The sequence below is a fragment of the Corapipo altera genome, unplaced genomic scaffold (genome assembly GCF_003945725.1).
Source record: "Corapipo altera isolate COAL_440 unplaced genomic scaffold, ASM394572v1 50, whole genome shotgun sequence".
Taxonomy (NCBI): Eukaryota; Metazoa; Chordata; class Aves; order Passeriformes; family Pipridae; genus Corapipo; species Corapipo altera.
In genome coordinates this window covers 5,402,141-5,427,279 of record NW_020884889.1, presented here as the reverse complement: position 1 = coordinate 5,427,279, position 25,139 = coordinate 5,402,141, and the positions used below count along the sequence as shown (strand labels likewise).

At 42.6% G+C, this 25,139-nt stretch overlaps 1 protein-coding gene across 2 annotated transcripts in view; it reads left to right on the top strand.

The window, feature by feature from the left end:
- The window catches only part of SV2B (synaptic vesicle glycoprotein 2B), a 65,862-nt gene extending 42,691 nt beyond the window's left edge, over window positions 1-23,171 (top strand). For both annotated transcript variants that reach the window (XM_027644524.1, XM_027644525.1), the window contains exons 3-13: window positions 2,880-3,060; window positions 3,695-3,846; window positions 5,700-5,833; window positions 6,597-6,686; window positions 8,797-8,907; window positions 10,037-10,125; window positions 10,830-10,994; window positions 13,578-13,711; window positions 14,410-14,610; window positions 16,880-17,039; window positions 18,024-23,171. In XM_027644524.1, coding sequence (XP_027500325.1) covers window positions 2,880-3,060; window positions 3,695-3,846; window positions 5,700-5,833; window positions 6,597-6,686; window positions 8,797-8,907; window positions 10,037-10,125; window positions 10,830-10,994; window positions 13,578-13,711; window positions 14,410-14,610; window positions 16,880-17,039; window positions 18,024-18,207 — 1,601 coding nt within the window. In that variant the 3' untranslated portion in view covers window positions 18,208-23,171. The remainder of the gene's footprint in view (window positions 1-2,879; window positions 3,061-3,694; window positions 3,847-5,699; window positions 5,834-6,596; window positions 6,687-8,796; window positions 8,908-10,036; window positions 10,126-10,829; window positions 10,995-13,577; window positions 13,712-14,409; window positions 14,611-16,879; window positions 17,040-18,023) is intronic.
- The last annotated feature ends 1,968 nt before the right edge of the window (window positions 23,172-25,139 follow it).

Below are 25,139 nucleotides of genomic sequence, written 5' to 3'. Positions count from 1 at the left end.
TGGATGCTGTGTTGCAGAGGTGTAAACTTTCCTTCCATCACAAGTTTGGGCTCATAGTCAGAGTCTGCAGAGGTTTACCTAGAAAAGCAGCTTCACTTCACTTCTTGATGTCGAGTTTCAAGCACTGCCACATCCTGTGCTAAGCCCACTCTTACCCTGGCCTGTGCCAGTCACAGCATCCAGCTGCAATAAACCACCAGCTAGAAGACAGTAACAATCTCCTCCACCTCCTCCTGACCTGGGATGTTTTCTCTTACTAAGAGGATTTGGATGAACATCTGCCATCCAGGGATTTTCTCCGGAAAAAAAAATAAAAATTAAAAAAATTAAGTTTGGCAGATCATTTTTTCTTCCTCTTCAGGGTCTGGCAGTGCTGGCAGGAGTCACTGTCAGATGGGTGCCAGCGATGCACCAGAGAGGAGATACAGGGCTCATCATCACCTCTGTCTGCTGGCTGCCATCAGAGCTGCTCCATTAAATGCAGCTCAGGGGCTGTGGTAAAAGCATTAAGCCATACAGCATTGCATTAAGATTCTTCCTTCAGAAAGGTTTTGGACTAAAACAGTTTTTGCTTTGGCTCACCATTGTAATTTGCACTTCAGTGAGCAAGGTGAAGGTCAAAGTTAATAGAAATAGAGATCCCAGACTTTCAGATGTGTGTGTATCTTTGCTTCAGATCAGTATCCGAAACCTTTACAGACCTTCAGATCACCTCACAAGGACAGCTCTGGTCAGGAGGGTAGGGCAGGGAGAGCAAGCACTGGTTTCACAGAGCCATGTGCTCATGGTGAAGGTACAATTGGGATGGCAAAATCCTGTGCCACGGTTCTGGTACAAAAGTTTTTAATAGGCAAGAACAGATTTTTTGCCTTTGACACACAAAATCCTGACTGCCTGACAGGCATTGTGTGGATAAAAAAGAAAGAACCACTCAGAGAGGTGACCCTACTATGGAACAGGGAGATTTCAGAGTCTGAACTTTTCCACTTCTGATCAGTGTGAGACAAGTGTCCTTCAAATGCTGCAATGGATCTCTGCTGCATAGCTTTTAATTTAGTAATGCATTTTAAATCAAGTGCAGGCATTTGCAATCAGCTGCCAAGTAACTCTCTGCATTAGCCCTTTTGTTGGGTGGCATACAGCAGACTTTAGCCACCAGACTGATTGTTTTGTTTAAACAATGAATTGCAAAAATTTTATTGTCACCTTGTTTCCCAAGTGATGTGTTTGACAAAACAGGTCCTCGTTCAGGCGTTTGCCTCCAGAGAAGGTAAACTTGGTTCAAGGTGAGAAATGACCCTCCAAAGGGTCAATCATGCCTGAAAAATGTTTCTTTCAGTTGTATTTGTTCAGTCAGTGAATAGGAATGTTTCCTATTAAGGCAGTGTATTTACTTGCTCAGGATCCATTGCCTTCACTAGGGCCCAGGGATGCAGGAGCACTGCTGCTTTGCTTCAACCCCTGCTCAGCTGGGTCTTGAACCTGACATGCCCCCAGACTCCAGACATCCTCAGGCATCATTTTTTTTCCTTCAAGAACTCTCTGCACTGCAAGTTCTGCTTTCCAGCAAGCAGATGTTCTCCATCCTGAAATAGCTAAGTTCATCTGGATCACATCCAGCCATGATCAGGCTCCATCAGGATCTCCACAGCAGGACTCTGCATCCTATAGGCAAAGACTATAATCCTGGGGTCTGAGATGATACAGGAGGTATTCTTGGGAGCAGACTCTTGAACCTCTGTTTTCCCCAGGAAACACAGTCGTTGTCACCACTTTCTGCTGGACAACATCTGGAAAGTAGATAAAATAAATGAAAAAAAAATTCCTTAACCTTTGAGCATTACTAATTAGTGCTATTTCCACTGCTACCCTCATAAAGGAAAAGGCAATATAACCTCTGGCCTTTTTGGCAGCAGTGGCAGTAGAAGAGCCAAGGACAACTGCCACAATCTCCAGGCTAGAGTAGCAAGCACACAGTGAGATGGGTACAGAGAGACTGTTTGGAGAAGGAACCCATTCTCTCCTATTCAGCTGGGAACTAAATGAGTCATTGAGACTGTCTTTTGAGGACTGCATAGTAGAAGATCTAATGAAGTCAAGTTAAAAAGAAGAATCCATTTTTCCTAACAGTGACAGACTGATAAATCTATAGAGCAAACTGTCAAGACAAGTTCTACCTTCTCCTGAAATTTTCAGGTCAAGACTGCAGTCTTGAGCAAGATGTCCAATAGTTAGATGCAAGGTCTTGGCTCAGTAACTAAGGAAGTAGCTGTGCTGCACAAGGTGAGTCTGGGTAACAGGCTGATCCTTTCAGATGCAGCTGTGAAAGGCAGAGAGTGAAAGAGATGAAATAATGCAAAGAGATTTAGCTGTGCTTCACCAGTCCCTCTACTCTCACAGCTTTTTGAACTTAAACAGCAGCCTGACAGAGCCTCTCCCTACATATCCTCCATCCCACTGCACTCAGGGGGGTCAGAGGAGTTAAGACATTAGACTTCTGTTGTATTGTTGGTGGCACATAGCTGGGACACGTGCATCCTAAGCTGCTTATGCCTGGCCATTGCTTACGTGCAGGGGATATATGAGCAGTGAGGCTGGGGAGGAAAGATGTGAGTCTGGTCAAACGAGGGTATGTCCATATTGCATGTTGAGGTACAGCAGGGAGCGATGCAAGATCATGGGCATGAGATGGGAAAATTAGGATTCACCAATGGACAGAGTTTCTGGCACCTGAGATCTGAGGAGATGGGTCTATCTTTATTGCACAGTTTGCCAGGACAACATCAGCTGCTGTATGGGCACTTTAAAATCTGCTTCTACATTTCATGTTATTTCCACCCGGTTACCAAACTCACTGTCTCTCTCTCTCTCACTCGCAGGCTTGATAGTCTACTTAGGAATGATGGTGGGGGCTGTCTTGCTGGGTGGCCTCGCTGATAAACTGGGAAGAAAGCAATGCCTCATCATATCACTTGCAATCAACGCTGCCTTTGCTTTCCTCTCCTCCTTCGTCCAGGGATACGGATTCTTCCTCTTCTGCCGCCTTATCTCAGGCCTCGGGTGGGTAACTGGTGAATCCATCCCATGTCCTGGAGGAGTCTCACCACAGCTGGGCAGTTTGGGACTGTGGGGTGGGAGAAAGAAGGCTGCTCAGGAGAAACATCCCTGGTCCTGAGCCAGGATGGCACTGCTGTTTAGCATGTGTGGTTGTGTTACCACACTCTTGAACCTTAGAGCACTAGAGGTAGCAAAGTTTGGTCATTGACATTCTTCTGGTACTGCCCAAATTGCACAGGAAGGTGAGTGAGACTGATAAATGCCCATCTAAACTTACAATCCTGATTGCCAAGGCCTCCAGTGAGACCCTCAGCAGTTCCAATTGCCTGCCTGTATTTTGCCTCCCTAAAATGAGTGATCACAGAATTACAAGAGAAGATGTCTAGAAGAGCAGGGCATTACACTGACTTTGTACAAACTGTACAGGAAATTCAGCTTTTAGAGCATGAGAAGAACCCTGTTTATCTTTGATGTCTAAAGCTAGTTCAGCCAAAGAGAGATTTGCATTTTCTCTCCAAGCCTCACTTTTGAGCAGCATATCTGTGGTTGTGACCTCCCCTCTTGATATGTTCAACCCTAACTACAAAGACATTGAAGAAGACTCTCATTCCTCCCATGTGCTGTTTTTTCTCCTCAGTATTGGGGGTACCCTCCCCATCGTGTTTGCCTATTTCTCTGAATTCCTGTCTCGTGAGAAGAGGGGGGAACACCTGAGCTGGCTTTGCATGTTCTGGATGATTGGTGGCATTTATGCTTCAGCAATGGCTTGGAGCATCATCCCACATTACGGTAATTGCTTTGAGCTTTTGACTTTCTACAACACCACATTCCTGCATCTCTACACTACCCCAAGCCCCTGCATGGATAGAGATAGTCAGTCCTTACACATCCCAGCATAAACACCACTGAAAATAACAGATATCTGAAGTGCAGGGAAAGGTCTGACAAATTGACTGCATGACTGACTGTTTGATACTAAGGCTGTAAATAGGACTGATGAGGGCTGTTTTCCATCAAAAGTTTCAAACACACCCCTTGAATCACACTGCCAGAGCCTGAGCTCTTAATCTATATGGGAAAAATGGGCTGAGATTATATTGCAAAAATTGATCCAGTTATCAAAAATAAATTACTTTAATCAGGGAGTTACTGGGTACTATGAATGATAGCAGTGAGGAGAGCACATTTGCGTTCCCTTAGCTAAGTGTCAAACTCTCAGGGCTGTGTACCTGGTGACACATCTGCCCTGCATGGGATGGGCTGAAGTCACATCTGACTTCACCTAAATGTGTTCAGGAATGGAAGAGGTTCCCTGTCCAGACCTGGAAGTGGGAATGAAAAAGTAGATGGTTGTAAACTGAAACATATTTGTGCTCTGGGGGGCAAAAGTCTGCAAGTCACGTGGAATTCCTTGTAATTCTTAAATAACACAGGAAAACATCAGAAGCAAATATCTACTGGAAAAGATTAATTTCCTCAGTATTCAGTGACACCAGCTGTTTGCAAAATCCTGTTTGAGGAAAGTAGGACAGCCCACAAAAACCGTGAAGAGAACCACTAACATTTACCTATCTATCAATCCATTTTTAGCATGCTTAATGCACATTCAGTATAAAGAAATGTTCATGCTTTTGATTGATATGACAGAGTCTGTTGGAACAAATAGGCAAACTTAGTGCAGCAGTGTCAGATTAGAAATAATTCTATTATCTGCAACTACGTCTGCTTTAGTAAGCCCTTATGTATTTACGTTACAATTATTTTTCAGATGACTTTTTGATGTTATATTTTTATAGCTTCTCTTTTTTTTATTTCCAATGTTCTACCTACTATTTTGGAACTTCGTAAAATTGTTAGAACACCATGACTGGCTCAGATGAGACCTCTGCAAAAACCATTGCTTGATGATTTTCTTCTTATGTGACTAAAAACATTTATAGAAAAAAAGAATGAATTAAACATTACTGCTGAGATTTGAGCCTAGGGAAAGTAATTGGAGCAACGTAAGAATGATGCTGTACTTTCCAGTCCTTAGCAAGGGAATACCCAGCCTGGTCAGACATCAGGAAAAAAGCAGGAGAGGAGGAATCTCCAATGCAGGATTAGGATTTGGATTCTTCTAAATTTGAATACCATCTCAAGTTTTGTAGGTCTGGAAAAAAATAAACTTGCTTTCCTAGCTCATTTCCATGAAATGTTTAATACATATGTGATGCAGGAGATGGAAAGGAGCCTTATCTAACGTGCCTCTCAATCAGACATTTAACCTTTGTAAACTTTCGGTAACATCACTGAGCAGCAATAAATTATGGCCCTGATTCCTGTACCATTTCCCACCCTTACTTGCCTACAGCTACACGGAGCTTTTCTAATCACTGGGTGATTTCTAAACTCAAAGATAAAAGAATGTTTTTAAAAGGACAGAGCCCAAGCAAGTATGTTCCAATTTTTGTAATGAACATGAACTCGCTGCTACCTACTGAGCATGTTATTGAGCCTCCAAGAGCCATCAGCACTAAGAATAGAAAACTTTCGACCTGTCCTCATGTCATACAGAGCTGTAAAGTTCAGAGCTGCTTCAGGAGAGAGAAACTCAGAATGCCTGGGCAGTATTTTTACTTGTTGGCTCTTGCTGTTTCCAGGCTGGGGGTTCAGTATGGGAACCAAGTACCACTTCCACAGCTGGAGAGTCTTTGTACTCGTGTGCGCTCTGCCCTGTATCGCCTCCCTGGTGGCACTGAAATTCATGCCTGAAAGCCCACGTTTTTTGCTGGAGGTAAGATGATTCATCTGAACATTGCAGTCGGATATCAGTAGAGGACAGGAGGTCCCTAATGTGTCACTGTCTGTCTTTCTTTGTCCTATCAAACACACAGAGCACAAGCTCAGAGGCAGAGCCACTCCTATGTGTCTGTACTAGCTCCACAGACTGCTTAAACCCCAAAGATTATAGACTATGGGGTCAATCACTGATGGTTATTGTGTCACTGATGGATGGAGTTCAGAAAGAAGGTGGTGAGGACTGGGAATTTTATAAGTCCAACAAAGGCACTTTGAAAACATCTCACAGAATTTGGGCATGGAACTACAGAATCCTGGTGGAAGAGCAAAGGAAGGAGTACATTTTACTGAGTAAAATACATAAACCTCAGAAATCTTAACTAAGTTATTCTGTATTCCCAATTCACAGATATGAAATGTAGCAATATCTAATTCAACTTAACCCTGCAAGCCTTTAGCAGAGCTGGGGTAAGAGTCCAAGTCTCCTCATCCATCTCCTCTTTCATCTGGTTTTAAAGCTCTATTTTTGACCCCTTTTCTGCCTCAGACAGTTTTAGGACAACTCCTTTCTCCAGCACAGAGATGCTGCACTCTGTGAATACCAGCCATGCTTTCAGCACTTCACATTTAATGCAGCCAGTGCTGTCTGTGTGCTTCTCCACTGTGCTGGACCTCTAGAATTGGTTTCTCTCTGTGCTTTGATATATTAAAGAGCTGGTATCTCCAACATTTGTTTTCCTTTTCTTTGCTGTTTTCAGATTGGTAAACATGATGAAGCCTGGATGATCCTCAAGCAAGTTCATGACACCAACATGAGGGCCAAGGGCGAGCCAGAGAGGGTGTTTACGGTGAGTTTAACAAAGCCATCAGTGTGTGAAAAGAAAAGATGGACATGACCTTCTTTGGTGAAGCACAGCACCACTTTATTCCTCCTTGGGGCTCTTTCAATGTAATCTCCTCCAGCAATCAGAAAAGGGACTCTGAGATACATTATGTATATTTAAACTTAGGTGCCAGTCTGTTTTTTCAAGAATTAATCGAGTCTGGGAATTGCAGTGAGTACTCACTGTTCCTGGTGTTACTCTACATCATACAGACCAGTGATTTTCCAATTGCACACATGTTAATTGGTCTGCTCTAAGAGACTAAAACAAAATAAGAGAGATATTAGTCACATGGGAGACCTGAGTCACTCCTTTCTACATTCTGGCTTCTAATCAAACTCTGATTAAACTTCATGTACTTTCTAATGAGCTTTCGAAACTCCACCTGCCTCACACCCAGTCTTTAATCTCTCCAAGGGAAAGTGGGATGAGTGGCTGTTACTCATTAGTCTGCTCCTTGTTGTGAAAAAGGCCACACCAGTGGATTCATTAATAGTAGAATCAGGGAACAGGTTTTTGCTGGGGTTAGCTGCAAATTAGTATAATTCAGTTGTAAACTCCTGGTGAGCCAGCCAGGGAAGAGGTCTTGATTTGTGCTTTTAAAGATGAGACGACATGTACTTTTAAAGGATGGAGAAAAGAAGATACAGTTGTATGTAAAACATATATTTTTGATCAAGAAGGAGAGCAAAGCTTCATGTTCAAGCAGGGTTGTCAGGAAACTGGGCCCCTTGGGAATGATCCTTCAAGGAAATCAAAGTTTCATATCTGAACATGACAATTGTGTGCAGCTTCAGGTAGGAACTTAATGAGCATGTGTTATTTTTGGCTACCAACCATTTGACTAATGCAAACTCTGATAGAAAAGGTGAGAGAGACCTTCTCTTTAAATCCATAGCTGGCTTTGCTGTAACGCTGAGATGGAGACTGAAGCTCAAATATATATAGATATATATAATCACAAAGTAGGGCACTAGGAGACTGAGCTCAGTAGGAGGATGAAGAAGCAGCTGTACAGCACCCATTAGTGCTTGTTACTCCATCCAACAATGTCATGAGTGCTGCAGCAAGAGCTGATCTCAGTATCACACCTCGAGGTGCAGTGCGCCGGCTGAATCGAGATGTACTGACATGCGTTGACACAGGCAGATGATCAGTGTGGCTGGTGTAGCACAAACTGTCAGATTTTGTGTTTTTCTGATAGGCCAGAAGTTGGCAGTTTGTGGTGAGTCAGCTGGTACCGGGACACTTCCCAGATCTGACATTTAAACGGTGCCAGGAAGAGGAACTCAGAGACTCCACAGCTGAGCCAAGGCGCTCATTCACACCCAGAAATTTATTCAGCAAATTTTCACCTCCTTCATGTGTTTACAAACAGATTTGTTTTCCTTGAATGTATCCTTCACTTAAAGTTACTGAACAAATATCTGAGACCCATTTCTAAGGTTTTGTGACCAGTCCAGTTCAGATGTTCAGCTTTGAAAATTAAGAGTGTTTTGGTGAAGCAAACTGATTGCGTGGTGTGGGCTCACTTGATGGCAGGATGCATTTTCAGCTGCAGAGATTCCCATCTACACATTCATTTGTCATAGAAGTTCTGCCAGTGGCATTTAAAAGATGTTGAATGAGAAATATTTCGCTAGCTGTCTTAGAAGAGAGAGATCCTGAGGGCACAGTTTAGATAGAAGTGGCTGATCTTGGGGATCATTTTTACTATAATTGCCTACTCCTAATTTCTAGTGGGAATCTAAAGATAGAGAAATAAGGTAATATACAGGCACATTAGCTAATAAATGAAAGAGTGAAGTGGACATGATACACTTAAATATTTCATGGAAGGAGAGAGAGAAAGGATGAAAGGATGGATGAAAGGAAGAAAGGCAGGCTTATTTCTATAATAGTTTCTTACTGTAATTAAATCAATTAGCTCAATTGTTAATGCTAACTTTTAAGGAAAAGATAATAAGGGGTATCAGGTGGAAACACTGCCCAGAAGATGGTAGAATTTTAAATCCAACCAAGATCGATTCTAGAAACTTCAGTCCAATTTTTTTCTCTTCTTTTTTTTCTCCAGGTTTCCTATATCAAAACTCCAAAGCAAGTAGATGAATTTATTGAAATCCAGAGCTCAACAGGGACCTGGTACCAGCGGTGGCTGGTCAGAATCACGACTACTTTAAAACAGGTAAAGAGAAGAAAAAAACATCACACGGGATTTTGAGCTTTGGGCTCCGGTGCCTCATTGCTTCAGATCATTGTGCCTTAAAACACTGACTGTCATCCAAAAAAATCTGCAGTTTTTTTGCAAAGGGCTATAATCTGACTGTTCTTTCTGTGCATATGTGTTCATCTGCAAGCTGCCACGCTGTCAGCCAGGCCCCAAAATGCCCCTGGGAGCATCATCATAGTCCAGCAGTGCAGAGCTTCCAGGACCGGGACCAGCCACTGCCCCAAGCATTTGGCTCTCCTCCTGAGCTGATAAATATTAATTCTCTCTCCCCACGCCTGGAGAAGTGAAATTACCACCTGCAGTGGATTCAGAAAGGGTTTGCTCTTTGTTCCTGCTGTGACTGAGTTTCAAACAATGTATCATTCCCTAATTTAACCTTTCACACGTGCTATGCTGCTCACCTAATAACCTTGTAGGACTTTTGTTAGAACTTCTAGTCTCAAAGGATGAGCTGAATGTAAAGGAAAGTCATTATTAGTTAAAGTGTTGTACTATTACTATATTTATGTGGCAAGTAAAGAGCATGAGGAGTTACATCCCCTCATGTTCCTGGCAGTATATTCTGCAATGGGCCAAGAGGAGCAGGTCTTGGTTTGCCTCTTGCTTTGCTTGGCTTCTTCCCTACCTGAGTTCATCTTACCTCTCCTGAAGTGCCAGCTGTGTTTGGGTTTTTGCTCTTCAGTTAGCTTTGGAGCTTGGTCTGAAAATGCTTCTGGGTCTATACATATACTTGAAAAGATCAAGTTGTCAGAAGGTCTGGGAAGGGGCTCATAACCACATTTACTGATATAACCAGAGAGAGACACAGCATCAAACCAGCCCAGACCTAGTCATACACTCCAGCACATTACAGAGGGCTCAGATCAAGAACCCTGGCATACAGCTGAACAAGTGACCTTTTTGTAAGCCATTTATCTCAATAAATATAATTTTGAACAAACACTGAATATAAGCCTATATAACATCTGACCTTCCCCCAATGAACCCATTTGTCTCACATTAGATTTATGATGCACTCAGAGATTAATCTGTTGAGTGTCTGCAAGGGTGTCCTGACAGATAATTTCTTCTTGTGGATTTGTAGGTCTGGGACAACGTGCTATATTGTTTAACAGCCCAGTACAGGATGAACACGCTAATGCTGGCTGTGGTTTGGTTTACAATGGCCTTAAGGTAAGGTACTTTAACTTCTTCAGGAAACTAAAGGACCCTCAGAGTTTGAATAATTATTTGCACATTTAAATAAACTATTACAAAAGTAATCCTGGTCTTATTTTAAAGAGTCTTTGCTTACTAAGCTTTGCTCTCCTATATTGATCCATCTAATTGCTTATATGAGATACAAGGTGCTTTGAACAAATCAGGGCTTGAGAAATGGTCAGTAGTGCAGTAATATATTGACTTTCTCACCTCTACATCTTTCATTTGATCTTGTCCAAACACACAAAAAAGATACAACCTTGCCTGATTCTCAGCTGTTCCTTAGTCTAGATCAAAACTATTCAGGTGAGCCGAAATCTATAGTAAAGGTAAATTTTGTCTAATTCTCACTTAAACCTCACACTTGCAGAAATCTGCAGTTTCTTATTGCTCTGCTAGTCTCTTGGGCAGCAAGGATAGCACACTGCTTTATTCCCCAACCAAGGGGAACTTAATTGAATTCCCCTGCTTTAAATGAATGGGAATGGACAAACATGCTTCTGAAATTAGGGAAGTGTTTAGGGTGGAGAAACAATTTTCTCCATCCTGTGTCAGAGCTGAGCAAGAATTTGTGTCAGAAATGCATTTGCATTAGAAGTTTAACAAGTTTGCAAGTTATGAAGTAGATCATTGGAAGTATCTTGTATTCCTGATGTATTTCTCCTATCTTGCTTTAGTTACTATGGCCTTATTGTCTGGTTCCCTGATATGATTCGGTATCTCCAAGACGAGGCATATGATTCGCGAGTGAAGATCTTTGATGAGGAAGAAGTGTCCCACTTTACCTTTAATTTCACCCTGGAAAACCAGATCCATAGAAATGGGGAATACAGGAATGACAAGTAAGTGAACAGAATTTGGTTCGATGTATTCAAACAGAAATAAATGTCTAGGAAGCTCTTTCTTCCTTTCTCATTTTCCATCAACTTGAACCTCTCTGTTGCTCTTCTGGACACACAGTCTAAATCTCTCAAATCCCAAAGGCAGTTTTCCACAATCCAGATATCCTTTTTAGCCTGTTTTTCCACATACTCTGCTTCGGTCACTGGCACCTCCAGACCCCAGGGGGATGCCTGTTAAGAGTCCTGTTTCCAGCAGCCCGTTGTTGGGATCAGGGCAGGGGGTGCCCACCTGGCTGGGCTGGGGAGCTCTGGATGGAGAGATGATTTCTCTTTCCTTAGCCCACACTGACATCTACTGGGCTTGGGCAGCAGAGACCATCACTGGTAATAAAACTGCTCTGCTGCTATACTTCCAAAATAAAAAGCTATTTTCTCTTGAAGTCCTCAATATGAATTACCCCAGGCTCTATCCTGCAGCCCATTAGTGTGAGCTGTGCCATGGCCACACTGGTGTGCTTCTCCCATTCCAGCCAGTATCTCCCCACAGCTGAGTGCGTCACCTTCTCTTTTAATGCTTTGAAGTCAGTGAAGTTGCTCCAGCAGAACATCATTGCTTTCCTTCCTTTTTTCTCCTATTTGCGCTGAGCTTGGTGGGTTTTCTTCTGTATCCAGCCTGGACTCCAATCACTCTATGTCCTACAGTGATATAAATCCTAGCCATTCCATTACTACTTTTCAAAATCCCAATAAAAGGGTGGAAAAATACCCCTATGTAATTTCTGTGGAGATCCCATTGCCTCAGACAGACTTAAGAGGATGTTGCTCCAGCTGCCTTGCACCATGTGGGGAGTTCCCACTGTATGTTCAGTGTTACACAAAGCACTCATTGTTTTAATCTTCACAGCTGAAACCACATCTCATTGCCTAGCCAGATTGTTCCTCTTCCCTCAGAAACTATTTGTCTCCATTCCCTTGGTATATATTTGATAGATATTGGTGGGGGACCCCAATATGTGTCCTCCTGTCCTTCCAGAGACCTTCCCTGCAGCAAGGAGCTGTGCTTGGTGGTGAAAACCTAGCCCTGCAGTTCCTATTCCCCAAAAGAAAGTGGTGATAAGTGGATGTTGGTTAAATGTAGGGACTGGGGACGTTTTTCTTATGCCCAGAGGAGATGCTGAGCTGTCGCTAACTTCACTGAGAACTAGAGATGCTCAGCACCTTACTGGACAAAGACATAAACTGTGATGTACATCACTGTGCTCCTGCCTTGTCCCTCTCCAATTTAAAAACTCAGAACCTGATCAAGCTGCATTCCAGTAATGCCCAGAAGTATCTCAATGTGGTTTACAGCTGTGTTTTTCCTCCAGCCCTTGGCTGTGAGCTAAAAGTCCATGGATTACCAGGCCATTGCTATCTGACTCTTTTAAAGATGGATGTTAATAAAGCAAACTGCAGGAAAAACAGGCTTCTAGCAGCCTTGGGGAGCAAATACATGACAGGCTATTACTGAGCAAATGCAGAACAGTTTTAAGTTTTGCTATAACCTATGAGACCTTCTACATGGAGCAAAAGACTTGAATAGTCTTCTTGTGGTATTTTGTTCATTAATAATTTCTGTTAGTAGGTTCAGTTAAGAAGCCCTGCAGTGCTCGTTTAAAGGTGTAAATAGCCATCACACTGCACTGTGTTGTAAGTGCTCAATTCAATTAAGCTTCTGAATATATGTTAGAAGGTTTTTTTTTATTTGCTGACAGTCGTGGCCTCTTTAACTAGAGCAATAATGCATGTTCTTAATAGCTCCTTACATCGTCCAAACATGCCTGTGCATTACCTAATACATCTTCTTAGTGTTTCTGCAAAATCTCACAGGTAAATCAATATTGTGTCATCCTTCAGGCAGTCAGGTCAGACATGTCAAGCTTCCCATCAGAGGAGAAATCAATCACCTGACACAGTTTATTATTTTTAGTGAAATCTGTTTTCATTACATGATAAGCAATAGACCTCGAATATAGATGGTTGCAAGCAGAACTCAGATATCTCCCCACTCTTTCCAGAAACCCTACTGCATTTTCACTTAAAAAATCACTTTGAGTTTAAACAACTGTCAGAAACCTTTCACCAAATGGCTCGATAGGCTCCTGATAATGTCTGGTTTTATTTATGCTGGGGGAAGGGTCAGAATAAGGAAAGCAGCAGTGTCAGCTCATGAAGGAAATGCCCTGCATTGAGTGAAAGTCTATTTCTTCAGTTGGCCCAGAACTCAACATGAGAGGGTTTTTGTCCCCTTGGCCTTAGACGCACATTGTGTTAGATGTGATTATTTTGAGGAATAAACTGCCAAAGATCCTAAAAGATCCATATCTCTTTGAAAAAAACTGTCTTCAAATCCTTCTGTCCTACTAAAACACAAAATATGTAAGCACAGAGTTGGAAGAACAGTTGTGCAGCCAAGCAACACCTTTTCTGTAAATGACCCTAGAAATTGCCATTAGTGTCTGTCTCTTGAGACAGCCACTGCACACTAAACAGTGTAGAAAATATCTTAAAGCACAGAGTGAAGTTCTGTTTCCTGCCCCACAGATTTATTGGCATGAAATTCAAGGAAGTAAAATTTGAGGATTCGTTGTTTGAGGATTGCTACTTTGAAGATGTGACATCCAGTGAGACCTTCTTTGAAAACTGCACCATCATCTCTACTGTCTTTTATAATACTGGTAATGGGATTCCTGCTGTGGTGTCGTCTCCGTAACTAGGAACTATTTTATCAGAAAACTATTTTATCAGAGAACTATTTTATCTATTTTCTGGGAAAAAGGATGATAGGGATCTGTGAGTTTGAGTGTGTGCTGGGTAATGAGAGTGATGATGGAAAAAGAAGAGGGTGATACTCCTTCAGGTTGTTCGATTTGTTGATTTTAACCACATGGCTTCCAGTGTCACTGGCTGCTGGGTGGCAAATGCAAAATTCAGCACTCAGACCTTGACATCTTAAAGTAATGGCAAAATTCTCACCACCTTACAGCTTTATTCAGTAAATTTGGCTTAAACTATAATTTTAACCAATTGGTGGTTGATGATTGTAAGTAGTAAAATAGTCATTAATTTATCCTGAAGAAACTTTTCATTTCTACTTTAATAAAGAACAAACCATAATACCATGAAATCAAAGCCTGCATTACCCTGTCCTTGTGGCATGGGGATACTGGTCCGGGTGACTCCAAAAATAAAAGGAGTGTGTGATCCTGCATCCACCAGGAGCCAAGGACACAGCTAGAGTTTGCCACTGAAATAGAAACTCCCTGGACATTTGCATTTGAGGAGGAGCTTTTCTTGGGTCTTTGATTTGGCTAGATCCTGGCTCTGAAGGGAGTTCAGCCAAGCAGGGTCAAGACTTTGCTTTTTTCACTCACAGATCTCTACGAACACAAATTCATCAACTGCAGGCTCATAAACAGCACATTCATGAAGGAGAAGGAAGGCTGCCACATCGACTTCGAGGAGGACAATGATTTCCTGATCTACCTGGTCAGCTTCCTGGGCAGTCTGTCTGTCCTGCCAGGCAACATCATCTCTGCATTGCTCATGGACAAAATTGGGAGGATAAAGATGATTGGTGAGTGGGGATGGTGGGTGATGGCACAGGTCATGGGTGGGAACACGGCCCTGCAAAAACCATGGTCAGTGTGAAGAGCTCACTGCATCTGCACACCAAGAGGGCTCTGCTGGGAACGAGTCATTCCCATATCAAAAGGAGTAGAAGGGTAAAGACTAGAGGGTGAAGCAAGTGATCTACTCCATCATGGTATGCAAGTGACCTGCTCCCCACTTCCTCACTCTGATTTTTTGTGTGTCCATGACATCCTCCTTTTTATTTTATTTTGGCTTTTGTGTCAAATCCTTCGTGTTTATCCATGAGTCGGAGCTGAAGCAGGACCTCTTAGTGCTGTTGAGTTGATGCTGAAATCCAAAGTCTCTGTATAAATAAATGAACACTTTGCTTGTAGCAATGAATATTCACAAAGTTTATTTGATGTGGCAGCTTGACAGCCCAAGAGTTCCCTCTTTTGTTTTTTTCTGATTTTCAAATGATTGTACAAACAGCTTCAGGGACCATATGGTAAATTAACTGACCATGTCACAGCCAAGCAAGGTGCCACCCTTTAGCACTACGGAATAAGTTACTGAGTTATCACCTTATCAGCTCTGTGAATACTTTGAGAATTTCTGCTGTTGCTTCCTCCAGAGTTCAGACCTTTTTCTCCAGACACTATAGGAATCATGCCCAGAGGGACAGCTAAGGGAAGTTAATAAAATCAGGGATGTATCTCAGGGGTACGGGATGAATCACTCTCTTGAGCTCACCTCTCTCTCTTCTGAGAACAGAGGGAAGGTTAGTTGGTTTTGCTTCACCGTCAGACAGGTTAAAGTAGAGCAAGATGACCCCATTGGTGTGTCAGGAATGTACCTGGGGGGAAATGAGCATTCATGTGGTGAATTTGGAAAAGACCCAAACAAACTAGAGGGTATGTGGGAAATAAAGGAAGCTGAATGACAATGAGATTGTCCATCCTGCAAACATGTCAGCATTTCAGCATTTTCATCTGCAATTGAGATGACAACTGGAACCCTAAATGCTTATTTCTTCTGCAAAATGAAGAACACAGGACAAAAATTGGTGATGACACACTGAAATGTTTCACTATGGAATTTTCAATGTAAACAGCCTTCTGGCATCCCACCTGTATCACTCTGTTGAACATATTATTTCTGGCCAGCTTAACAGGAAAACTGTATTTTGCTTTTGTATTATTTGCCTTTCTGGCACTTCAGTTCAGTTTTATTATGTCCCTCCAAACCTTCTCTTGTACAAAACAGCAGATCTGGTACCCTCACGAAGACCCTAATGCTGGACTGTGCATTTTCAGCAGGGAGAAATATCCCACTGCACTGTGGGGATGTGGTTTGGCCATGTACCATGGAGGAGAAGTGGACATGGGGTCCTGCATGGCAGCTTTTCATAAGCAGGGCACTACAGTGGGAAGATGCAATGTAATGTCCAAAATGAAGCATTTTAGTTCCAGTTCAGCACCTGAATTATTTCAGATGGTGCCAAATTGGTTAAAAAGCCCCAAAAAAACAAAGAAAATTGTTTGGTTTTCAGGTAGTAAATGGAGCTATTCCAGTGATAACAGAACTTTCCAGTGAAAAATTGCAAAAATTGCATCTTTCAGGTGAAAATTCTCAATGGGGTAGAAGGCAGTGATGTAGCTATTAATATTTCTAAATCTGAACTGTGCCTAACTGAGCATGAATGCTCTCACTTTCTCCCTTGGTGGTGTTCATAAAATTATGGCTCCTGTGCAAATGTGCCATGAAATCTAATGATGTTCTTATAATTAAAAGAGACCTCAAGTGCTTCATACAAGTGACTGTAAATTATCCTAATTGGGACTAGAAATGCATCAAGTGACTTCAATATGATATGAAATGCACTAGCTTATCACTTGAAACTCAAGTTGAAAAGCCTTCACAATGATGCTTCCTCCTCATTGACTTTCATGTTTACTTGCCTCTGCTCTTCCTGGATCCCTCTGGAAGTATGAGATGCTGGAAACCTGCCTGGAAAAGCCTGTCTTCAGAGTCTTTGTAGAGCAGGACTATCAGCAAGATCAGATGATCATTGAGAACAGTTTCAAGCTGGTTTCCAGCATCAGAGAATGAGAGATAGGAAGCATCAAGGTATTTTTGGATTCTTACAGATTTAATTCCTATTGGAATGAAATGCCATTGCTTGAAAGCCATCTTTATCAACAAATGTGTTTGCTCAATTGTGGACAGGGGATGCTGGTGCCAACATTTTTCTCTTGTTTTCCCCCCCATAGGTGGCTCAATGTTGATCTCAGCAGTGTGCTGCTTCTTCCTCTTTTTTGGCAACAGTGAGTCAGCGATGATTGGCTGGCAGTGCCTCTTCTGTGGGGCCAGCATCGCTGCCTGGAATGCCCTGGATGTCATCACCGTGGAGCTCTACCCCACAGACAAAAGGTACTTAGAATATTTCCCCTTTGAGTCTCCACATTCTGACTTTGTCCTCTTGGTTTCTGATGCAAAAAGCCACTCTAGAGACACGTAGGGGGGGAAGTGGTTATTTTATTTTATTATTTTATTTTAATTTTTTTTATTTTATTCTATTTTATTTTGTTTATTTTATTTTCACCAGTCCTGCAGGGATGTGTAGTCCTGGAGCTACATGGAATCAGCACAGACACCTGCAAACATAATTCTGCATGCGTGGTGGGTTGTACACAGGGATCATGAGGGCCTGTGGAAATTACAGCCAGATAAATCATAGGGTCATGGAATCACACAATGGTTTGGGTTGGAAGGGATATAAAATCATCTAGTTCCAAACCCCATGAAGGGATACCAAATGAAAAAAGTCCTCTGTCATTTCCATGGATGTACATGGAGGTCTGACAGAAAGATTTGGGACACGGGGCAACACAGGAGACTTCAGAAGAGTATGCTGCAGATGAAAGCTTTCCTTACAACATCATTATAAGTGCCTTTTTGCCTTTTTCAGGCTGTTGGGGGAAGCAGAAGGAAAGGAGAAGGACTGTGCATTGAAAGTAGTGTGCTTTTAGCTGCTGAGTGAAACAGGATTTGGAGGAGAGCTGTGGTTGCTTCTGTGGTGACTACCTGCTTCAGGCAGCCCTTGGAAGAGTTTTGACAAGTTCTAGAGTAAGGCTGTGTCCTGCTGCCTTTAGGGAAGGCAAAGGCTGACACAGTGGGCCACTCTAGGGCTAAGAAGAATCTGAGATGGAAAAGAAAAAAGAGTGCATGCAGACATTCTTCTCATTCACAGAGATGTGCAAAACAACAGCATCTATTTATCTATTTATCTATCTATTTATTGTGCTAGGTTTTATTTCCAACACAAGAGCATTCACAAAATTACCCATCCAGACCTTCTGTAGTTATGCCAGAGCCTCCCTCCTCACCATTGCTTTCTGCTTTTCCTCCCCACAGGGCAACAGCCTTTGGCATCCTCAACGGGCTTTGCAAGTTTGGTGCCATCCTGGGGAACTCCATCTTTTCCTCCTTCGTAGGGATAACCAAGGTGGTTCCCATCCTTCTGGCCTCCTCCGCTCTGGTTGGAGGTGGCCTGCTCGCTTTGCGCCTGCCAGAGACTCGAGAACAGGTTCTGATGTGAGCAACAGAGGCTCAGGGGTTCAGGGGGGGCAGACACAGAAGAAGAACAAAAAAGAGCCACGTTTGGAAAACCCAAAATGTTCTGTCAATACCTCAAAACGAGGTGGCAGAGGGATTGAAGAGCCCGAAGGGATATAAACAAAACCCCATAGTTTCTGACCTTTTCACAGCCACAACTGGTGCATGCAGCTCCCACACACCCCTTGCAGAGCTTGGGTTCAACCTTGCCTATGCTGGGAGCCCACCCTGTCCCTCCCCATCCCACTGTAAGGACACCAGACGTAGCAGCGGCTCCGTGCATGTTTGCGCCTGCGTGGGCGCCAGCGTGTCCGACAGGAGAGCAGATCCTCACCCCCTCCTGCCTTTGCCGAGCTGTGAGATACTGCCCGCCCTGCCCAGCACTCCTTGGCAATCCATATCAGCTGTGCTCAGACACGAAGGGCATCCGAGCGGAGGCAGGTAACAAACTGCTGTAGGTGAGCTCCAGCAATAGGGGCAAGAGCTACAAATGTGGCCAGTGACCCACGGTCTTGATTTTCGGGTTACCACCCCAACCGCCTGGAATAGTGTGAGAGTCCTGATTTCCAGAGGATTCAAGGATGGATGCTTGGCTCTCTCAGAAGACTCAGAGTTTCAAAGCCCTTTACTGTCTTCACTTGGGCACAGAGAATCACTAGGCACCTTCTTGGTCTAAGAGAGAAATATCTACATAATTTTATATATATATATGTATTTACACATACTTGCAAACATACATATACACATTGAAGTGGTCAGCTACTAAAATTTAGAATTTTTAATTTCTGCGCCCTTAAGAGGATTTTAAGAGAAACACTAAAAACTAATCCCAATAATTCAAGATTATCTGGAGTCATGACCAACTTAGTGCCACTTCATTCTTTATATCCAGACACCAAATATTTCAATGTGTTGATGGCTGGGAATATATATTTCTATAATGATTAATTAGTTGTAGTTTTTTTCCTACAACTTTCACAGAGGAGAAATTGATATGCTGTTGGAGCATTCCACAAACCAAATGTGTACATATTATCCAGTGTAAATAAGGGATTTTTGCCTAATACCTAGAGTATGGTAACTGTGAATTTACCAGCATTTTAGCCATATTATTTAAAGAATATGATGCTTGACTTTCTAATATACTTGGGTCTCATTGAAATACTGTAAGCACAGTTACTTAAAGCCATTTAACTTGTTACACAGGGAATGCACACAGCAAGCTTTCACTGTACAGAACATTAAATTCTCCATTTAGTGGCACAGTTTAGTTTGATATCCTGTGAAGAACATTCTTGAAATTTGTGTGCCCTTTTTATCATACAAGTCCTGTTGCACCTAGAAGCAAAGTGAGTTGTGTATTTTAGAGTATGTTCTCTTGGGAAGTCAGAATAAAATGCATCCTGTTCAAAAACACATTAATGCTCACAATAGAGGAGATAACACTAATTAGATCCTTTCAACAAGCTCAGCAATAGACCAGAATTGATAAGAAACCATCATATAGCGCAGGGAATTTGTCGCACCAGGATATTTTGTGACATAAAAAGTTCTTTTGTACTTTTGTTCATGATCTTCCTATTTACCTTCCTTTGTATCCTCTTTGTTGCTTCCCTCCCCCTTGTTTGTTGGTTTTTGTTTGTTTGGGTTTGTTTGGGATTTTTTAAGAAAACCAAGGAAGGCTAGGCTGAAATCCTGCCTAGGACTGATGTCTCACACCTCTGCCTTTGGCTGCACAGGGACAGTCACTTGCACTCACTGGCACCAGCCCAGCCCACGCTGCAGCTGTGGGAGTCAGCGAGGTGCTGCTGCAGAGGGCAGCCGAAGGACACACAGCAGGGTTAGATCACAAGCAGCAAATCCTTGCTGATGAGGCAAAAGCCTCTAATGAGCATCACTTTCATCATTGTGTCAATCAGGGCTAAACACTTCTGGAGTAGCGAGGCTACAATGGGCTGTTTGGGATTTTTGACATTTATTCAGAGGTTTATGAAATTGATAAAATCACAAGCTGCTGTAATAACAGAACTTATTATGCGTAATTTCTTCATTTTATGGGTAGCTTAGGGCCTTTTTTTATTTGTCTTCAAAACAGCAAGGTTCCTTCTCTAAGGTAGGAGTGAATGTAATAATGTCCTTTGGCAGCAGTTCACAGCTTCTGTTCAGAATCCCAGCCCAGAACATATTTTTTTTCTCTAAGACTATCTGGTCCTTTTGCATGATAAGAAGCAGCTAAATATGTATTTTAACACAAAAGGTCACCATGACTTTTAGGTTTCATCCATTTTGTTCGGCTGTGCTTGCCAATTATCATATTACAATCGGGGGACAGGAGGGGAATTTTTGTTTCATTTTCTGGACTGTTCATCTGTGCTGCTCTGTGGAGTGAGAACCTATATTTAAATATTTATTTTACATAGCACTCTCAGTTACTTATTACCCAATGCTCACAGAAAATCTACTTTTGTTCTCCATTGCCATTGTGCAGTGACCTTAATGACATCATTTATTTTGCAAAACTTCTCTATTAATTTTCAGAGAAGGAAGAAATTGAGGTCTTGAGGAGATATAAATGGTAAGATAGTATTAGGAAATATATCCAATCTTAGAAACCTTTCCTCTTTACAGAATGTCTTCCAGGCTGCTAAACCTCACTTCATAGACTAGCTGGGACAAAGTAAATAGCAATAGGATCTTGTTATCAATGTTACCCGGGCTACCCATGTGACTATAGAAACTTAGCATCCCTAAAATCCATGGGTCAGTCACTTGAGGCTAAGGGACATTGCATGTGTGTTGGCACAAGGCTCCTATCCCTGGCTTGACCAGGGAGTTTGTGCCTAATAGTAGGAGAGAGCAAACACACACTGCAGCTGGTACAGGAGAGCCTGGGAAAGGACAACACTGAGCAGAGAAGGAAGAAATGAAAAGAACTTGCATCACCTCTCTGAGACACCTACAAGTCAGGGGTCTGTGGCTGAACTCATCACCCTGGATCCCATTATTCTCAGCTGAAAGGCAGAGGCAACACATATCACCATGCTCAGGCACGGTGCTGAGCTGAAGATGCCCTGGATAGCCCTGCTTCTTCAGGAACAGAGAAATCCAGGGCGACAGCTCCAGCTCAGGCATTTGCCTTTGTGACACCCGGGCTGACACCTCCCATCCAGCTTCAGTGCGAACAGGCGTAGTCAATACTCCTGATGTGTTTATTGTCCTTGTCATGGTGTAAATCAGTGTAGGCCTCACACTGCTGCTTTCCAGAGCAAAATGGTTGGTGGGTGCAGACCCCTCAGCATTGACTCTGGTTTGACTTGGGCTCAGTTTCAAGCCATGGGCTACCTGATAGGCTGAGCCTGAGTCAGAGTCCCAGAGCCCTGTTCAGGGGGAGATTTCTAATCAGGCACCTCCTCTGATGGCTCAGCTTTATTTCTTCTGTAAAATCAGCATTATACCTGCTGTGCAAGGGCCAGCATGCCTCTTCCATTGGTTCCCCTGCCCATGTTTGCCACAGTGAACAGTCTCTGTCTTGGATACACTGGACCATCCACAGAGAAAACTGCTGACCACAGGTCCCCTGGTGATCTCTGCAGAGCGCTATTTCCACAGATTCATGAACTTTACTGCAAGAGGGACACAGAGGACCAAGACAGAGGACTTGCCTTAAATCCCAAAGATTTCTGTTCTAGAGGACAGCTGGACCTCCTCGTGGATGCGTGGCACACCAGTACAGCCACTTATCCAGGGACATTGTGGCACAGGAAAGGTGAGTCTAGGGAACCCAAATGGACCTGCTGTGACTCAGTGTCTTCAGCTGTACAGCCATGTAGCAGGGGTCACAGGAGGAGTCCTTTGCTGAGTTTCTGAGCATGCAGACACAGACATTTAGAGGGACACCAAGCACTGTTGATTATAAAAGACCAGTGGTATTATAATGAGTTCTGCCTCCTTATACTCCTGTTGATTTAACAGGTTGTCGTATATTAATTTATTTACTTCAGTTGTGCAGGACAGCTCCTGTTACTGCCTTTGGCTATGCTATGTCCTAGTGATGGTGGCTTCTGCTTCTGCTGGGTGGGGTGATCCCCTCCTTGCCCATTTGAACATCATTCTTTGAAATTCCTTGAAATGCTACATGATTTATAAACAGTGGTGTATGGATCTTTTGGACTAAGAAAAGGATCATTCTTGGAGAACCTATACCCAGAGCCAGGTGTTCTGCACACTGGGGAGTGCTCAGGCATCCTGATGTCCTTCAGTGATATTGAAGAGGGGCACTGAGGGATGTTCCCCAAGCCTGGGAGTGGTCCAGCCCTAAGGTTGGATTCACAAAGGGACACAGAGTGAGGCTGCATGGAGCTGAGCTTTCTGCAGATGTGCAGGTCAGTCTCCTCCAGGTCCTGCTTTGAGACCTCCAACAGCAGAGTAAACTCTGATGCTCTTAAGGAGGCCTTGGGTCCATTTATATTTACTGCTTAAAGTCCTTTGACTTTCCAAAGGGCACACAAAATCCAAGAGGATATTTTTAGGTTACGTAGATTTGAGCCCTATACATTTTATTTTTCATTAAGTTTCTACCCGTTTCTCACCCTTGTATTAGTAAATGCTGCTTTTAGGAAGAATCACGCCTGGGAGCTATGAAGGAAACAAAATGAAATAAATTTCTTTGCTGTATGTGATGCTAGTGCTGTATAAATGTACACACACTGCAAGTCCCATTGTAAATAACACCCAGTGTCGTGCTTTAATGCAAAGTTTCATTTAGATGTTCTGTCAACTCTGTGTGTGAAATAGCCAGTTCCAGTCCCTTGGTTCCTTTTCTTCATTTAAAACCTTCTTTTATTTTTTTTTATTTGATCTGTGTCTGGTTGTCACTGGAAATTGCAGCTGTTCCAATGGACTTTGTTTTTGTTCTCTCTGTCACATTAAAAAGCTGGAAGAAAAAAATGGCTCTTATAGTGTTGGTGTTTAATGTGCACTTTGAGGATTTTTACAAGGGCTGTCATGAGTGACTTTGTATCCTGACAATGTGGGGGCTTCCTCTGATGTTTGCTACTTGTACATCCTTCCTCTCTCAAACAATCCCACCTCAATTAAGTCTCCCTTCTTTCACAGTCCTTTCACACCGTGGACTTCCAAACACATTACATGAGAAAATCTTTACCCTGAAAAGTTTTCTGGTAGGAGGAAGCATGAAATATCTTTAAAGGCTGCGCAAGACCAAAAAGCTACACTCTGCTTTGTAACAAGAATACAACCAAAAAAATCCCTGCTACTTCTTGAGGCTTGGAACACCATTTGGCCACAGCATACTCCCTTATTGGATGTGTTTCTAAGGATGTGAGCTCTTGCTTTTTATTTGCAGCTTTTTGTATAAATCTAACTATCCAGCCCATGCTTTCAGAGCAATGATAGAGACAACATCAGCTGTGTGGGAAAAGAGCTCATGGCATAAGCAGTGGAGGCTGGCAGCCAGACTATGGGTTTATGTATTAATTTCCTTATGTATTCCATAAAATGCAGTGATTTCTCTTCTCCAAGACCCATTGAAGATCAGCAGGGTTTTGATTCTGAGTTAAATCTAGCTTGTTGTTAAGAAATCTAAGTGCTGAAATGTTGTCAGGTCAATCAGTGATTAGTTAGTTCTCTCTTCACGTACACTGCACATGCAACATGCTAAAGGCAATATTCACGTGAGAGATAAAGAGCCAGAGAGATTGGAAATGTAATAAAGGAACCATGGAGGTACCTCCATCATCAGGAGACTAAACCACCGTTTTTCCTCAGCTCAGGTTCAGCTGGGTCCCACAGGATCCATCTGAACTGGGTGAACCAAAGCCAGCAGCAGTCTGGGGGGACTGGTAAGGACTGTTCTAGGTGGGAGCTGCCAGCTGTGAATTTTGCAGTGCTCACATCTGACTGCAGAGTACAGAGCTATGGAGTCAACATTCTGTAAGCCCCTTATGTGTGTTCTGCCTGTAGGAAAATGTGTATCAGCAAACACCATCAAAAAGCATTTTCTATGACCTGAGTTTTTAGATAAAGGTCAGAGATTTGCACTGAAAGCCTTGGAGGTGCTTTCGAGTTGTCCTTTCTCCAGGCTAGTTGACATTCTGCATAGGACTGAAGTCTCAGCAAGCAGGAAAATCCCATATTTGAATGTTCAGAGAGGGTTGCTGATAAAAGTGCATAAAATTGCCTGACTAATTTTAAAGTAGGGAACAGGGAATTTAAAAGCAGGATTATGTGACGCAGCTGCCTGAGATCACATAGGATGTACTGGATGATAAGAAAACCTTTTCAAACCTGTGTTCTTACTTTTCCATATTGTTGTTTCTACCCCAACCAGCTCATGTTTCTCACTATGTGGAGTTACTGGCACAGATTCTCAGAGTTACTAATAAATGACCCAGATTCCCTGGATATGCAGGTTCATCCAAGCTGTCACAAAGGGTTACCTGCTGGAGGATGAAGGCTGGAATTGATAGCATTCCCAGCAGCCACTAAATCCGGCTGTAGGTCTCAGTGATGCTTCTGAATTGTGAAGTGACTTCGTACTGATAATATGATTTGAGTTAGATTACGGTAAAAAGGCAAATCATTTTACCAGTGTGCCTATATCTCAGATCCTCCTATTTCTAAGACCAGTTTCTTGCAAGCAGACATGTATAAAACAGAAAGAACTAGCCAAAGAAGTTCCCACAGATTTTTATTTTTTTTTGCTGTTCTCAGTGGGCAAGGAGAATTAACTGCAGAACTTTCAGCCACCTTGTGCCATGATAATACAAACAGTTAGGGGTTATATATAATTTTAACATTCTAAGTGTACATAGTTATTACTGAACTAACCCATAAAGTAGTTTGAAAAAAAACTAAAAGTCATATTTAAATGTATTGCTCAGCGCTTATTTAACC